The sequence below is a fragment of the Lissotriton vulgaris genome, chromosome 1_2, assembly GCF_964263255.1.
Source record: "Lissotriton vulgaris chromosome 1_2, aLisVul1.2, whole genome shotgun sequence".
Lineage (NCBI taxonomy): Eukaryota > Metazoa > Chordata > Amphibia > Caudata > Salamandridae > Lissotriton > Lissotriton vulgaris.
Window position 1 is genome coordinate 185,210,951 of NC_141686.1, and position 17,715 is coordinate 185,228,665.

At 45.1% G+C, this 17,715-nt stretch overlaps 1 protein-coding gene across 1 annotated transcript in view; it reads right to left on the reverse strand.

Annotated features, from left to right (window-relative positions):
* Positions 1 to 9,394: 9,394 nt before the first annotated feature.
* The window catches only part of LOC147734860 (galactose-specific lectin nattectin-like), a 67,524-nt gene continuing 59,203 nt past the window's right edge, over positions 9,395 to 17,715 (reverse strand). The window contains exon 6 of the mRNA XM_086952514.1: positions 9,395 to 9,461. Within this exon, the coding sequence (XP_086808640.1) occupies positions 9,443 to 9,461 (19 nt within the window). The 3' untranslated portion in view covers positions 9,395 to 9,442. The remainder of the gene's footprint in view (positions 9,462 to 17,715) is intronic.

Below are 17,715 nucleotides of genomic sequence, written 5' to 3' on the forward strand. Positions count from 1 at the left end.
TTGGAAGGCACCGGAGCGAGAATTATCAAGTCCGTGGAATTTTTGAGCCCAAGACCCGCCGAGGCGGGGAATTGAACCCTGGTCCAGGGCCGATCTCAGCTTCTGGGTCTGCCGCCTCTAACCCCTGAGCCACACTTCTCCAGCGTAGATCCCCGTTTTCAGACTCAACGTTCAGTCACAACCTATTCTGTAGGCAAATTATGTCAGAGTTGGCTCAGAGACTCAACCTTAGCGTCCGTTAGCTACATTTGTCCAAGGTGACTGACACTGTTGATGTAAATGATTTTGTTAAAGGTCCTGCTGCAGGCAGATCAAAAAGATGGATATATGCTGCTTACACGAGGTTTGGACACTGTCTCAGATTGAAGCTGCTTCTAGGGTATAGATCAGGCCAATTTATAAAAAGTGCTTGCCGTTGTAGATAATAGAATTAACACCCTTTCCTCCCACATTTACACATTGGACAATATTGTTTTATCTGTTGTTGATATTGTGCAAGAAGATGTTACAGTACTGTACCATGGGCAGAATCAATTACGTTCTGTTATGCAGTTTGCTTGGATTCTTCAGATGTTGAAAAATGGCAAAGTGCCATGGGATTACATGAACATAAGTTTGTTATTCTTGCCATTTATTTTTGACTGTTAAACAACAATTTATGTCAATGAAGGATGCCACGTTTTCACTGTTGCATATTGAAAAACTGGAGCTGTTACCATTTTCAGTGGCCAAATCAAATTCTGCAGTTTGGCTCATCCATGGGTTAATAACTCTACCTTTTCCCCTGGTTCAATTTGAGTCTATGCCATAGGTAGATTTGAACTTTTAGGTAGTGCTTATCTTCAAGAAGTTTGGAACCTCCCGTTCACCTGTAGGTGCTTGAGGTGTTTTCACATGGCTTGCAAACGGTAGTCATTTATTATTAAATAATGAAGATTGTTGTGGTATGCTTGCCGGTATTGTTCAAGTTTCCCAGCGTGTGGTTTGCTGTAACAATGTCTTGTTTCCTCTTCCTCATGGGAGGCTCAATATTTCCATCTGGCCTTCTATTCCGACCTTGAAAGCAAAGTTCAACAAGATGAGCTCTTTTGTTCCAGAAGGATGTCCCCCTTACATCTGCATGTGAGGCATTCATACTTCATGTTGCGAATACTCGTACTGAGGCGAACACCTCATTAAACCCAGACCTGCCCCTGCATTTTGGTGCTTTGATTCACACAATCTTCAATGCCTCGTCGACCACTGGCCTGGCACACTTTTTTAAAGTACTATGCTCTGGCCTTGTGACCTGATTTTAAACTGTATTTGGTGTGATCCCTGCATTTTTTCTTTTGATTTTTTCGAGTGTATTTGGTGCAGCTTACTCCGTTGTGGGCCGGGCCGTTGTCAGAGGTGTGTGGCAAAACCTGAATGGGCGCCGCATTAACGGGGCGTGCCTCCTGGACGTTGTCAGAGGGGCCTGGCCAAAGACCAATGGGCAAGGCTTCACGGCCGCGGCATTGCCACGGTGTTCACGTGGGGGTTCAAGCCACTCAGCCTTACAGCAGGCATCACAAAGCTTTGCATACTGCTCCGGTGCTTAGGCAGGGGCTCAAGCACCAACTTCAATAAACAGGTACATAACGACGTGTAAGCTCAATGATAAATAACGCTCCAAAATAATCTTACATTTGGTGATACTTACCTAATGCTGATAACCTCACGGGAGCGGATTGTAAGTGATGCGCCACACATTCTATTTCTGCCCCGGACAACGTCGGGACAGGCTGCTAGTAAATGCAATATAGAAACTTCCCCGTTCAATGGTCACAGTTTTCCAGGCAAGTAGAGTAAAACAAAATACTTGATCAATGGTGCTGATTTTCCATCTAAACCCTTCTTGGAAGAATGATAGGATATTGTTCTCCTCCATCCAGGTCGTAATCAGGAGGTCATAATGGAAGCACAGAAAAAAAACGTTTAAGCACCATCGATCAGACTAATAGGCCTGTAGTTTCATAGAAGTTAGCAATCGCCCTTCCACGAGGATGTTTCATTGGACAGCGCCCAGATGTATTCAGACAAGGTGCCGATGTCATTTAAGAAGACATTGCCAGGGATTCCGTCATGTGCCGGGCTTTATTCCAAACAACTGAGTTTATGTTTAGTATGATTTCTGCTTGTGAAAACAGCCTGAGCGTCTTGGTACTAGTATGATTAGTGAAAAGAGCTTCAGTAGCTGGATCCCCTGATCAGGTATATACTGTTGTGAAGTTTTCGTGTCAGGTGGAGATGGCAAAATTAGTAGGTGGCCTTGGTCTTTCCGCATTTCCCCCGCAACTAGAAGCCAAAACTGTTGCGAGTCTTTCCTCTGCCAAGCATCGCTAATCTGAAGCCATCTGCTCTCTTCCCATTGCCTTTTGGCTTTAACCATGGCTGCCCTGTAAGTTCTCTTTGCTTCTCTTAATTCCACAAGATTATTTGCTTTAATTGCAATAGCCAGTTTTGATCCTAAGTTCCTACACTCTTCATTGAACCAGGAGGAGCGGTGGATTTAGGCTTGCCCTGAAGCCGTTGGGGCATACTAAAATAGGACGCTAACTGATGTGTGTGGCAAGCCGTGATTTTAGTGAGCCCATCCTACTGCTCGAGCAGGCAGTATAACTCACGAGTACTATTTAGGAGGTTGGACTTCATATCTTCAAATTTCAATATATTGGTAGCTACTCGGGCACATTTGAGTCGCCTATTATTGTGAGATGGACAAACCTCCCTTGTTGTCAGGGCTTTCTTGAAAAATTAGGGTTTTTGGCCCAAAGCGATGTCGTGATAAGCTCAAGGGGCCTGTGGTCAATATTGGTGGTCGTTCCGACTACTATTTCCATCACTCCAGGCCACAGTCTGACATCTATTAGAATATAGTTGATACAGTCGATATTTAGTGCCCTATTATATGTATTCCCCCATCTTATCTAACTTGGTTGGACCGTTTGCTACCCTAAGCCCATGCTCGAGAGTTAGGGCATGAAGATGTAACGCTGTACATGTCCATTTTCAAATAGGTGGTAACTCTAGAGGGGGGACGGGCCAGAACTTGTCCATGTTTTCACTGTCTGTTATATACTCTGTATCAAGGGGTTCATAGGTGACATTAAAGTCTCCTGCTATTATTAATGGTGTCAGGTGCTCCCTCACCTCTATACCATTTTCTAAAGCTTGGAAAGTGGGTGAATTATAACCAGCCTTAGAGCCTTGGGAATAGACATTAAAAAGATCTAGCCCTACATCTAATGACCAATATGCGGCTAGGCTTCTGTCCGAAGTGACAGATACTATCAATCTAGAGGTAAATCTAATGGTCAACAAGTCGCTCGCGAGGCTTGAGTTCCACTGTCATGGAAGCAGGCATTGATTCTTCCCCTCCTCAAAAAGCCATCAAATGACCCTCTGCTACCTGAGAACTATCATCCTATCTTGCTCCTGCCAAGTTTGGCTAAAGATTGCGAGAAGGTGGTCATGTCTCATCTAACCAACTATGTAGAGTACAGTAAGGAGTCAGCATTGTTGAGGTGACGGAGGTGATCCAGGAGTGTTTGGATGCCAGCAGGAGAGCAGCTCTGGTTATGCTAGATCTCCCGGCGGCATTCAACACTGTGCCCCATTTTCTGCTCCTTGATCGTCTACTGGAAATTGGTATTTCTGGATCCACGCTGCACTGGATCAGGTCCTTCTTGGAAGGCAGGTCGCTGCAGGTCTGGCTCTCTCTGTGTGCCTCTATGCCTATGCAGGTGGCAACTGGCATGCCGCAGGGTTAATCCTTAGGGGCTAAAGTGATGGCCTACGTGGATGATATGCAACTTTTGTTTTCCTGGAAGAAGGGGGAGGATTCTGTTGTGGCTGCGCAGCACTGTTTGTCCTCTGTGTTTCACTGGCTGGCAAATGCACAGCTGAAGTGTAACGAAGGAAAATCTAAGGTGCTCCTGTATGGACTTCAGAAAAAAGTTGTGGCCTCCTGACTTCCCTCGGCCCACTGTGGGAAATGGTACCGCAAAAAATCTCGGCGTCTGGTTCGATGAAAATCTGAACTTTTCGACACAAGTGAAGAAACTGGCAGGGACCTGCTTTGGCACTTTGAAAATCTTGAGGATGTTTCTTCCCCTTCTGCCTGGAATTGCCAAGGAAACCAAGGTCTGTGCTCTGATTGTGTCTTGATTGGACTATGCCAACGCTCTTTTGGTTGGTTGTCCAGGCTATTGTGCAAAGAAATTGCAAGTAGTCCAAAATTTGGTAGCCACACTGCTTATGAGCGTACCATCAAGATTTAGTGTTCGCACCCACCTGCGTAACTTGCAATGTCTCCCAGTTGAATCTCGGCTAAAAGTCAAAATGCTGTCCATTGCGCATTGGGCCCTTTATGGTGGCCCTTTATGGTTTAGGCCCCATTTATCTTCAGAAGATATTTGCTTTTTATAAACCCAGGAGACACCTGTGCTCGTCCAACCAGTTATTGATACAAACCCCAGGTTTAATTGCCAAAGGCTCGGTGGGAGTTCCTTCGTTCGAAAAGCCGGCCTGGCCTCGAACAAGCTGCCTTTGGCACTTTGGGGAACCCAGGATCCATTGCTTTTTAAGAAAAAACTAAAAAGGTGCTCTTTTAGCTACAGATTGGTGTGCAGTCTACTTTCTGGAGCAAGCACCGGGACACTTTCGAGTAGCCGTGCGCTGTACAAATCAAATATAAAATAACATAACATAACAGAGTCCTAAAACTTTCAACACCAAGTCAGAAAAAATACCAGGAGAAAGGCAAAAAGTTCTAGTATTAACCTGCAAAAAGGGCCAATCTAACAGTGACACTGTCACAAGGCACTGCGAGTGTCGTGTGGCTGCTGCGCTTATACATGAAAGGAAAATTAGGTGCCCAGGTCACACAGTCAGACTTCATAGGATGGATTTAAAAGCCAGTACTGAAAAATGTGAACATCTCATGGATGTCTCCACGGTCCACAAAACAAAGGGAAGTGGCCCGGCCCTGGCTTTTCCTGGCAACCACGGGCACACCCTTGGCCCGGGCTTTGCCCGGGCATGCTTTGCGCAGCAGGGCCTCACGGCCGTAGATAAGCACCTCTGGGCACAAGAAGCAGCGTCACGTGGCACAACATCTCTTGGGGGCTGTAGTTCAGTGCCACAACGCAGCGGTTCGAGAGTCCCATGCAGGGGGACCTTGCGGCCAAACATAAGCACCTCCGGGCGCAGAAAGCGGAGTCTGGAGGAGCAACGGCTGTGGACTTTAGTTCTGTACCCCAACAGAGTGATTCATTTTCTCTATCACACTACATGCCCCAGAACCAAAGTTAAATTTTCAATCAGAGTAACAATTGTCAATTCTCTACCTGTGATTTGAATGTGAATTATAACTGGCTCATGAACTTTACCTTGTTTGTGTTTAAATCTTAGATATATTGTATATTTCACTACATAGCTATGTTTATATATGTACATAATCATCAATTGTATTTGTGTGTATTTAATTTCAACATGCAGCAAAGTGAATCCTCCCATTGGGGCAGAGGTCTATGCACCTGCAGGAGATCGGTGTCAAGGGCCAGGTCAACCACAACCACTTGCACAAACCGGTATGCAAATATGCTAAAAGGAAGTGTGTTCCAGGTTGTACTCTAATTGTACACAATCATTAGATATGCTTTGTCATGTCAATTGCTTGGTTTTTACATGTAGACTTTGCTAGTATATGTTGGCTTGACATGCTAAACATTGAATTTCATTAGAAATGCACCCATATTCTTATAGGCTCAGTGATATTGGCCGAAACCCTGTCCCAGGCAGTAGGGAATTCTGCTCCTGGTACTGATGTCACAACTAGTCAAGCACCACAGAACCTGCAGATGGTAGACATTGCTAATGGATGTATGTCGTTACAATGCATACTTTTACAATGCATACCTTTACCACGCATTTTTTACACTGCAACATCCATTACAACGCATTCCACTACAACGCATACTACATTTACATACATTGCATGTATGGTAAGTATTGGATAGTGTAGGGGTAAAAATTACTATTCTAACTCCAGGGGGTGCAGCAGTAGGGTAAGTGTTGGATAGTGTAGGGGTAAAAATTACTATTCTAACTCCAGGGGGTGCAACAGTAGGGTAAGTTTTGGATAGTGTAGGGGTAAAAATTACTATTCTAACTCCAGGGCGTGCAACATTAGGGTAAGTGTTGGATAGTGTAGGTATGCGTTGTAATGGTATGCGTTGTAATGACTGCGTTGTAATGACTGCGTTGTAATGACATGTATTGTAGTGGTATGCGTTGTAGTGACATGTGTTGTAATGGTTGCGTTGTAATGGTATGTGTTGTAATGGATGTTTGCGTTGTAAAAGATTTGTTGTAAAGGTAGTGCGCTGTAAAAGTTGCGTTGTAAGTGTTGTTTCCCATTGCTAATGTCACTTACGTGTAACCTCACAGAAGACCTAGGGCCACTTGTACAAAACTATTTTCCTTTCGCTGCAAATTAGCCAGTTTGCAAAAGGGAAAAATGTATTTTAGGATGTACAAAGTTCAAATTGCGACTCTGGAACTTGTTACCGAATCACAATTTGGGTTTTGCCAGATGGTAGTAGGAAGGGGCGTGTTAAGGGCATCCCTCCCTAATACAGAATTGCAAGGCTATGAATGAATGTTTTACAATTGGAATGAGGTCGCAAAACATTTGCTTTTTAACACCAATTTCACTTTTGTGCAAACACATTAAAAAACGGAGGGGGGAACCAGGATCGATGACTGTCTGCCTCAAAGGCCCTTGTAACCGGTAGGCCAGCCATGCAGATAGGCCTTTGGGCTCTGTTTCCTTTGTTGGCCTACCAGTCTTGCAGCCATAACTGGCAAAGGTCCGGGACCATAGTGCTTGGGCAGGTTTTCTGCAGTGGTGGGGCCCTTACACATACAATTTCAATGTAGTAGAAAGCACATTGGCAAGGATTGGTGGAGGATATAAGATGGGCTGGTGCAGAGCTTGGGGACTTAACATCTGACTCTGCCTCCATCTTTAAGGTCTTAAATTCTTGAACATTTGGTGAATGGCAGTTTTCTCTCATCCAACCAGTTTGCATAAAGCTTTAATTAGAAACCTTGTTTTTTTTGCTGTGCTCATACATCCAGATTGATCTTTTGGTAGAATGTAAAAGGACCCTGACCTTCCTGGTATTTCTATTGGGGAAAGGAGTCTGTGTCACTTACTGGAACGGTAAATGCATTTAAAAGGTATGAAACAATAAGAAAACTGCTTTATATGGGCAACCTGCTGGGTGCCCAACTTATCACCCATGCTTAACATTAAGGTAAAGAAGGCAATATCTGCTCAGGTTATTAACAGTAAGCAGTAAGAACAGCCTGGTTTTCAACCGCTTCCTGAAGGTTATATACTTTGCTTCTAGTCTAATTTCAATTGCTATTGAGTTCCACATATGGAGACCGATCACTGAGAATCTTGCTCATTTGAACGTTTTCAGCTTTAATTTTGGAACCATTAAAAGGTGCAAGTGGGCTGATCTGAGACTGCCCTCAGGATACATCTCTGAATTCTTCAGGATATAAAAGTCAGGATTTTTTTAATAGAGAAATTTTGAGATAATTAAGCCTATTTTAAAGATAGTCCATTAAGCCACCAGAACCCAATGTGGTTTCTTCATCAGTGGTTTGATGTGACAGTGCCTTGGTTGTTAAAAGACCAGACGAACTGCATTTTTTTTTACCATGTGAAGTCTGTGGTTGAGGCTTATTGGAAGTCCCAGGTAAAGGGCATTTGCATAATCAATTCTTGATAGAACTGGACCAGGGATGATTTTCTTAAGTTGAAGGAAGTATGATGACGTTAATACTCTTATCTGATTTAATGTATATATTTTCATCAATTTGGATGCCCACCGGTTGAGCTTGTAATAGATATCAATGATCTTTGCCTTATGAGAGTTACGTTTTAGTTGATTATCATTCATTCAGGCTCTGATATATAGCATGATGTCTTGTAAAGCTTCCTTTGATTCTGACATATTGTCAATGGTAAAGATTAGCTGTATATCATCAGGGTATTAATAGATGTTTGCCTTCTTTATCCAGGGGTTATGTACCAGTGCACAAATATAAAGATTGAAAAGATGTGAGGCTAGCAAAGGGGAGAGGCAAAAAGACTATGCGTTATCTTTAGGAAACAATTTCATCCAATCTAGGGTGACCCCTTGTATGCCTGAGGCCTCGATTACTTCAAACAAAATTGCATGATCTACCATATCAATGACCGTGGAGAGATCTAGCAGTATCAGTGCATGAGTACTGCCTCCATCTGCTTGTTCTCTCATGTCATCTATCACAGATAGAATGACTGATTCAGTTGAGTGAATAGGGCGGGATCCTGCTTTGCTTGGATCAAGAAATTTAGAATCCCCTAGGAAGGAGCATTGGTCTGTAGTTTTTCAATGACATAGGGTCTTCACCTACATTTTTACAGAGTGGGATTATCACAGCCTCTTCAGAAGGGATAGAGCAATTGCTGGAAAAAAGAATATTTGGATCCGCGGGGGCATCCATCTTTCGGGATCCAGATTTAACTTTAGGCATTAGTTCCATGAGATGGTCTTGACTGGTGAGGGGAGTAGGTGTGAGAGAAAAGGGATTTCTATTTTCCGGTGTAATCATTAAATCTAATGTTCTGTCTTGAATAGTATATTTTATCACCTTTATTTTGTCTAGAATGTATTTAGCAATAAACAAAAAAAGAGTGTCTTAAGGAGTAGGCTTGACCACAGTAGGGAGCAACAAACTTAAGGTACAGGATGACCTCACTGGGACGTTAAAGAAAGCCCTCACTCACCACCTAGTGATGACATGCTTCATCATCGGGCTCCACCAAAGAGACAGAGTGGCTCTTTGGTGTGCTACAACGCCAGATCTACTGCGGAGCGGGATAGTGAGTTCAGGACGTGTTGTGCAAACATAAACTAACAAGTGGTGAGGGTATTAAATTAGTCAGTAGTGTATCAAAAGTAAATTTTTATTCTATGATCAATAAAGACAGTATTTAAAATTTTATGTGTTTGAAAGGTCAAATTCAAATTCACAGTGCTTCAGTTTACTAACAAACCATTTTAGTAGGCAGAGATGTATATTCAAATGGTTATTCATGCTTCTAGAGAAAGTGTCCCTATATTTCCAAATAAACACAACAATTTCAGGGATAGCATTTTTATTATGTTTATAAGTGATCATATTTTAGTGTCAGATCACTTTTATTAGGCAATTTTCACTTTGTAAATTAATCATACAAATCACACTTTTTTGAAGATGATAGTTAATATATCCTCCTTATCTCGGTTGGATGCTTGTTTTCATGTTCATGTTTAAGGCATTGACACCAAGATTCATATACGTTTCAGAGGACTTAATCAGTGCCACACAGTCTGAAAAAGACAAAAAGACATTAATTAACAACGATATGACTCTTTAATTATGTTGCCCCAACCACCAGTAGTATAGTGTTAAACCTCTCCCTGTATTCGATTTGTACTACCTTGCCCTTTATGAGTATACCTCAGCCCAAATTCAACTCTATTACAACGCAAAGAGTGAAAGTCATCAATCACTTAGAGCTGGTGTGTGCATTGTGCCTCAACCCTGCAGCCAAGGGTTTACATTCACAGTTTGTAGAAAACAAAAAGGCATGTTGTCACCATAGCTGTGACTAATCATTCACTGAAAAAGTTTCAAGTATTTCTGAGTGTTTGAGGGGCTGAGAAAGAGGAATTGCCTTCAAAATAATTTGCTCTATTGGTCACACGTTTCTGAATACAGTCATATTTGCCATTGTTGGGCTAGATATCAAGGAGCTTATTTATGGAAGGCTTACATCTCCAGGGGGACACTCTGTTTTACGCTCTGACAGCACAAACCTCTCAATAATATCTATGAGGTGATGCAAAGACCCTCTGTGAGACTTTGCATGGCCTTATTGATATGGAGTAAGTCAAAGCAGCACACGTTGCTGCCTTGCCTTACTCTGCATCAAGTAGACATTCCATAGGCGTAGCAGTGTATTTTCCTATGCAGCACCGATAAATCTTGCAGAAAGCAGCACAAATGGAAAGAGAAAAGAAAAGAGGAAAAGAAAAATATTTCTCCTTATTACGTCTGCTCTGGGGAGGCCTAATGTTTTGGCTCTGTCCCAGGTTAACGTAATTACATAAATCAGGGGCAGCATCAAAATCCATGGGTGTTTCATGGGAAAACCCACTGCAACACTCATACATTGCCTCCTTGACACAGAGTGGGGCAAGGCAGTGACTTGCGCTGCTTTGTCTTACTCCATATCTATGAGGACTTGCAAAGTCATGCAGGTCTAGTCTGAGGCAAATACACACCATTTCCTGCAAGAGTAGCCCCCAGGGCCCGCAGAGGCAGTTGCACAAAGGGGAAGGCTTAGGCAGAATTTTGATTACACCGTGGCAATTAGAGTAATTTACATTTTGGTATTACTCTCTGCTGTGGAATTAGCAATAATTATATGATTACTCCTAAACCTAATCCTAAACCCACACTAGTATCCAATACTCCCTTCAGACTACCCTCCACCTTTTCTCCATCCAGTAGTATGGTCTCTGGCGAGCTATTCACCTTTGAGAAACTAGTTGCGACACTTAGCATGACCAGTCAAGCGAGGAAGTCCCCAGAGGTCATCTAATGTCGCATTACATTTATTTCTATTTTCTATTTAGGGGGTTTTATAGAGCGCTTGGTGACGCACAGCGGCGTGTCCCCGCGCTAAGGAGCTAATACCTGCCAGAACTTACAAATACAGAAAAACTACTGTGTGAATAAAGCAGTCTTCAACTTGGCTCTAAAGATTGTTTCTGAAGGTTCTAATCGCAGCGCCATAGGTAACTTGTTCCATCTGGATGCTGCGAGGTGCCTAAAAGATCTTCCACCCATCCGGGCTCTGGACACCTTAGGAATTGCCAGGAGTCCTGAGCCGGAAGATCTCAGAGAGCGAGACGGCTCATAGGGTGTCAGCAATCCTTTCAAAGGGAGCGGAGCTCTCCCATTGATAATCCGGTGGCACGTGCACAGGGCTTTGAATTCCACCCTGCTACGGATCGGGAGCCAGTGCAGAGACCAGAGGGCCGCTGTGGAGCCTGCTCTTCTGGGTAGTCTAAGCACTAGTCTGGCCGCGGCATTCTGGAGAACCTGAAGACGACTCAAATTCTTCTCCAGAGTACCCAAGTAGAGGAGATTGCCGTAATCCATCTTAGACGTGACTAGTGCATGCACCAGGGTTTGGCGGGCTCTGATAGGTAAGAATTTTAATACCTTCCTGAGACTTTTGAGGGTCCCAAAACAGGATCCAACCACCTGATTGATCTGGGGACCAAAGGTAAGGTCAGAATCAAACCAAATGCCCAAGTTCTTTGCTTTCTGGCAAGGGGTGGGTGCTGGACCCAAGCACGACGGCCACCACGCCGACGTCCACGCCAATTGGCCTCCCCCCACCACCAGTACCTCGGTCTTGCCTCCGTTGAGCTTGAGGCAATTGGCGGACATCCAGGCCACGAGGTCTTGCATGCAAGCTCTGAAGATGTCCGCCGAGGGACCGGGCGCGCGTGATAGGGAGATGACCAACTGCGTGTCGTCGGCATATGACACCATTTGGAGGCCGTAGCTTTCTACCAAGGAAGCGATCGGGGCAACATAAAGATTAAAAAGAGTTGGGCTCAGGGACGAGCCCTGCGGCACCCCTTGATCCAGTGAAATGCGCTCCGAGTAATGGTCGCCCTGCCTTACTTGGAAGCCTCGGCCAGCAAGAAATGAGTAAATCCATTTCAGTGCTGCCCCTCTCACCCCACCTTTGCTCAGACACTGTAGCAAGATGGAGTGTGCTACAGTGTCGAACGCCACACTGAGGTCCAGGAGGATTAAGGCCATGGTTTGTCCCTCATCAGCGCCTTGCCTGAGGGTTTCGGTCGCCCTGAGGAGGGCAGACTCCGTAGAGTGATGCGGCCGGAACCCGAATTGCGTAGGGTGAAGGAGGTTGCTGTCTTCCACAAATTTCATTAGCTGCTTGTTTACCACCTTCTCCGCTACCTTAGAAAAGTAGGGCAGCAAGGAGATGGGGCGAAGATTATCTAACTTCTCAAAGCTAATGTTGGGCTTCTTACGTAGGGGGAGTACCACAGCCTGTTTCCAGTCCTCTGGTATGGAGCTGGATAAAAAAGAGATATCTAACAAGTGTCTAATATAGGGTTCTAGTGTTTCCAGACTGTCTCCCAACCTTTTTGGGGAGGCGGGATCCCGAGGGGAGCCAGATTTAACAGATCTGCAAATTTTTACTAAATCCACCGGTGTAGGGGTGGTGAAATTAAGTAGCAGATTTTGATCGGCTTCATCACTCAATAAGTCTGCTGACATTTCCGCTACAGGAGGTATGTGGGGAAAAGCAGAGTAAATCTTGGACACTTTATCTCCAAAGTAGTTCGCAATGCGATTGCATGCTGCTACTGAGTGATCTTCCTCTAAAGTAGAGGATTTTGGGGTAGCCAGAGTTTTATATATGCTGAACAGTTCCCTAGACGAGTTCTCTGCCTCGTGGATTCTGTCAGCATAGTATGTGGTCTTCTCTATCCTGATCTTATTGTGATAGGCGCGTCTCTTCGCAAGATAGACTTCTTTCATCTGGTCGTCGTATGCCACTCTCCACTGCCTTTCTGCACGTTTGCAGTCCCTTTTGGCGCAGCGCAACGCCTCGCCAAACCAGGGAGCCGTTCTTTGTCTCTGAGCCCCTTTGGTAGGACGTCCCAGCGGGGCTGTGCAGTCCAGAGCAGCAGTAATACGGTCATTGAGCAACCTATTCGCTGTGTTCACATCATTGCCTCCTGGGGGACCTTCCGCAGTAAGGGCCGTATTAAACTTTTGCAGGGAAAATCTTGCCCACCTGCGCCGAGGATAATTGAGTGGGGTGAGGGCGTAGGCTTTATATTTAGGCAGGAAGATGGCAAATGGGACCAAGAAATGGTCTGTCCAAGGCAGGGGCACTGGGGGATCAACTGAGACATCCTCCCAGTTAGCAAATATTGGGTCAAGCAAGTGCCCACGATTGTGTGTAGGAAGCAGCCCTTTTAGTTCCAGCTGTAAGGTGTGAAGTTCATCCCGGAACTCCACCGCTCCTTTATCAGAGGGGTCGTCAAGGTGTGTGTTAAAGTCTCCTAACAGTAGGAACTTATCCCTCCTGATCGCTGACTCAGTAACACACTCTAAAAGGTTGCCTTTGAATCTGGACATTGGTCCTGGAGGGCGGTAGACTAGCAGACCCTTGATCGTCGTGCTCCCATCAATGTTTATGCTAAAGACGCCTGCCTCGCAACCTGCCAAATTGACTCGATCAAGTTTACAGACCCATTGCTGTTTAAAGGCGATCGCAATTCCCCCTCCTCTGCCTAGAGGTCTGTCCAGGCGCACCATTTGATATTCGTCTGGTAAGGCCTGGACAACATCAGGATCAGAATTGGCCTCTAGCCAAGTTTCAGTGATGAACAGCAGATCGGGATGTTTATCAATGAGAAGGTCATATATATCGTGTTTATGGCAGCTAAGCGATCTGGCATTGATCAGGCCGCAGGACAACAAGGAGGCGCTAGCTCTGGAGTCAGCAAGCGTAGTACTAAAATGGAATTGGCAGTGTTTGCATCCTTCGATCTCCCCAACCCTTATACTATAGAGGCCCGGGGTACAGGTATACGAGGTGAAACGTACTAAGTCGCTCCTGCTCCAGGTAATTCTGCCATCAGGGACAGGGGGTGTGGCCCTGGGCCGTGTCCGGTCGCGGACGGGCGCAGACGGGCTTGGCTTTGGCGCGGCTTCGGCGCGCATCCGGCGCGCCCGCTGCGCCGTCTGGCCGTGTGACACATTATATAGGGTGTGAGGAGGGTGGGAGTCCGGCGCGACTAGAGCGCAGCCCCCAGCCACACCTAAGATGGGGCCCGCCGCCGCCAGCACCTAATCAAACAACACGGCTGGGCGAGGCAGGGACATGTCACCACAGCGCTGGCCATACCCTCGCGGCGAATGACATACTAGACGCCAACACTACCAGTGGTGGCGAAAACAAAGGGGACCCTATAATTGGCTGTGGACCAAGGGTTTAGGCCAATTTCAAAAGGACAGTGGTCCAAAGCAGTTTACAAATATAGCATAATGATAATAAGACAAGCCGTGCTGAGCCGCTTATGTATTTATCCAAGTCCAGCCGGACATGGAATTTATTTTATAACAATAGTAAAAATGTTTAGTGCATAAGCAACATTACAAGAAATAGAGAGCACAATCCTGTGCTTTACCGCAGAACAGAAAAGGTGAAGAATTAGGGGTAGTTATGAGAAAGGAGAAATTGCAGGCAAGGGAGAAAAAGAGCAACCTGGACACTTTAAAATCAGCATTACAAGTGTTTTGCCAGAGTAGTATATACAGCAATTGGTACACATTGGTTGTACTGTATAACTACTATAAAAGGACGACGTTCAAAGATAAAGTGGGATCATCATCAGGACTTTACAAAATTACTATGCCTGGTGAAAACAATGATGTGCCTTCTAATTAAGGGTGGCGTGCTTATCGGAGCTTTGCTATACCAGCTGTGGTGACATCATGAATATACTCTGTAAATTCTTGTTCGGAAGATTTCCATCCTAATGCGAAACGGGGTTTCCGAGTTTTAGTTCGTCAGTAATTTATGCGGTCGTCCACGGTGGGAGACAGTTGAACACGAAGGCTGCCAGGTAGGCAAATCGTCAAGGGGAGCCGGCGGTCCCAGATGGAGTTTGGATCCGTGGCAGACAGGGTCGATGTCCTCATTTACACGGCTGGCCGATGCAGTTTAGTCCAGTGGACTACCTCGAATGCGGCCGCATTCTGGTACCTGCTAATCCCTTCCATAGTGGCATTGCCCTGTGGAAGCGTTACATCGATGATATTTTTTTGATTTGGCAAGACTCTGACAATCTTCTTCCTCAATTCCTTCATTGGCTTAACTGCAATTGTGGTGGTCTTACATTCACACTGTCTACTAGCCATTCACAATTCCATATTTTGGACCTTAATATCCAGCACTTTGAGGGTCAACTCATCACGGGGCTATATAGAAAACCTACTGAGCGGAATACCTTGTTGAGTTACCAAAGCCATCACCCACGAGCCCTTCGGGACTCTCTCCCCTATTCGCAGTTCTTGCGACTTCGCAGGAATTGCTATATGAAGGAAGATTATTTTCGAGAGGCACAAACTTTGAGCGCCAAATTAGACTCACGTGGTTACCCTCGCAAATTGATCTGTAGCTCACTAAAGAGGGCCTGGTATTGCCCTGGGGAAGCCCTCCTTGAACCTAATCCCAAAAAAATTCAGAACCAATTGGTTTGTGTTACGACATTCTCCCCTGCTTCAAATTCTATCACCAAAAGCATCAAAAGGCATTGGCACGTTGTCAACGCTGGTCCTCTCGATTTGGAGAAACCACTTTTTGCTTTTAAAAGATCCAAAAATTTAAAGGATCATTTAGTGCGGGCAGCCCTGCCCATCCCTGACCCTAATGTGACATTATATGACCTCTGGGGAGTGGGGACTTCCTCGCTTGACTGGCCATGCTAAGTGTGGCAACTGTTCCATGTGTGACACAACAATTGTAGGTAAAGAATTGTCTTTGTAGACATTAAGTTGATACGTAGGCATTTCTCCAATTGTAATAGCTCTAATGTTATTTACGCTATTTTTTGTCCATGTGGTAAGATCTACATAGGGCGAACTACACAAAAGGCAAGAATACGAACTCGGCGGAGATGGGTAGGTGCATCCACGCGGTCACGGGCTGATTAAGCTATACCTGAAGGCTTAACCCCGTTGAACTGACCCGCCGAGCACTCATGTGGCTCTTAGACCTTGACCTTTAGGCATAGGACTTTCCACCAAGGTAATATACACCTACATCACATACATGACACTAGCATGTTGTTGAGTTCTTTTATTATTTTTTACCCCTACAAGGTCCTGATGAATCGCAGGTGATTAACCTAAGTGCGAGAAACATGTTGACCATTTGTTTTTCAAGGCTTCTCTAGGGTCACTCTACCCAACGTGGTGACACCTAGCGAGCCCCTTGTTCACAGTCTTTTAATTGTAGTAGGGGGACCTCCAGAATAAAGTTGTTTCCGGCACCCCCTGCTGCATTTTAATCACCACACCTAGTCTACCTGCTTTCCTACCCACACACCCGCACTTCAACATAGGCCAGTTGGATAAAAAAGATCTCCGCTAAAGAGCCCCTCCTCGAGGTGAGCCCGTCGGAGATTGCACCGCCCCCTCGACGAGGAGCAACCGCCAATGATGAAGCATGACACCCTTTTGGGTTTGTGAGGCAAATACATCCAACAAAATGGATGCCCAAAGGTGTACTACTCATACCTTCGGTCACGTCAGCTTTACCTAACTTTCCCCTCCTTTTAGGTACAGTACAGCAACCCATTTTGTTGAATTAAGAATACGGATGTGTCAGCATAGAAGCAGAATACGCTGCCAAACACCTAATGCCCCATTGGTGGAGCACTTCATGGAACTCGGCACACTGAACTTGATTTTAAATGGACTATCATCGCTACAGTTAAGGTACCTGCCCGAGCAGCCAATCTGCAACATCTACTCAATAAGGAAGAAGTGCACTGGATACTTAGGAATCATAGTATCCAAAATGGATTGAATCGCGCTGAGGACTGGACTGCTTTATTGTAACCATGTATTGTTAATCCTTATGCTTTCCTGTGGTATATCACTCTGCAACCACAAATACTGCCTCTGTAATGGATATATATTGGCACTAAATTGCTGATGGTTATATGTGATGCTGTATTGTGCTCTCTCTGACACTGTATGCACTTTTGCACCCCAGCATGCCTGTGCTCTCGTAATTTGCATGTTTTATTCCCATACCTCTATAACACCACTTTAAGATGGCCGACACTGGTTCAGATAACATTACTGTTCCAACATGGCTGCCCGTTTTCACGCGGTTGGTGATTGGGCTAGAATGTCCATGTGATATGTGCTGGGCTTACTTCCTGGTTCGTACTCTACCTTTCCCCATCGTGAAATTCTACACGACATCGTGGACCCCACTGAGGATCCGCTTTGCCGGCTATCTCTGTAAGTTTTAGCATGACTTTCCGCTTTTCCACCCCACTAGGGCGAACTTGATAATTCATTTATTTTCGCCTACTTTGCCCTTAGGACTGTATCCATTCCATTTGGTCAAGTCCGCGTGCTCGCAACTGGTAAGCGAGATAATTCCCTTTACTCACGTTTTCCTCCTCTCACGCACAGATACTGGTTTATATCATGAATTATGCTTCCCTTTGTAGAACCATTGGTCAGTTGCCTGACGCTCAAGTATCTTCTACTTTTGTCAGCCATTAGATTGCCACTGGTAAGTGAGTTAATATCCTCACCTCCACCCACGTCCCCTTTAAGCACGGTTTACATCAGATTCTTTTCCCTATTACAGAACCCTGGGTCTGTTGTTCGTCTCTCAAGTACTGCCGCCGCATACTTTTTTGACAGCCACACATGTACCTCCCTTCACTAATTAGTATTGTCCGGCTATCCGACACCCTCTGGTACTATTCCTCT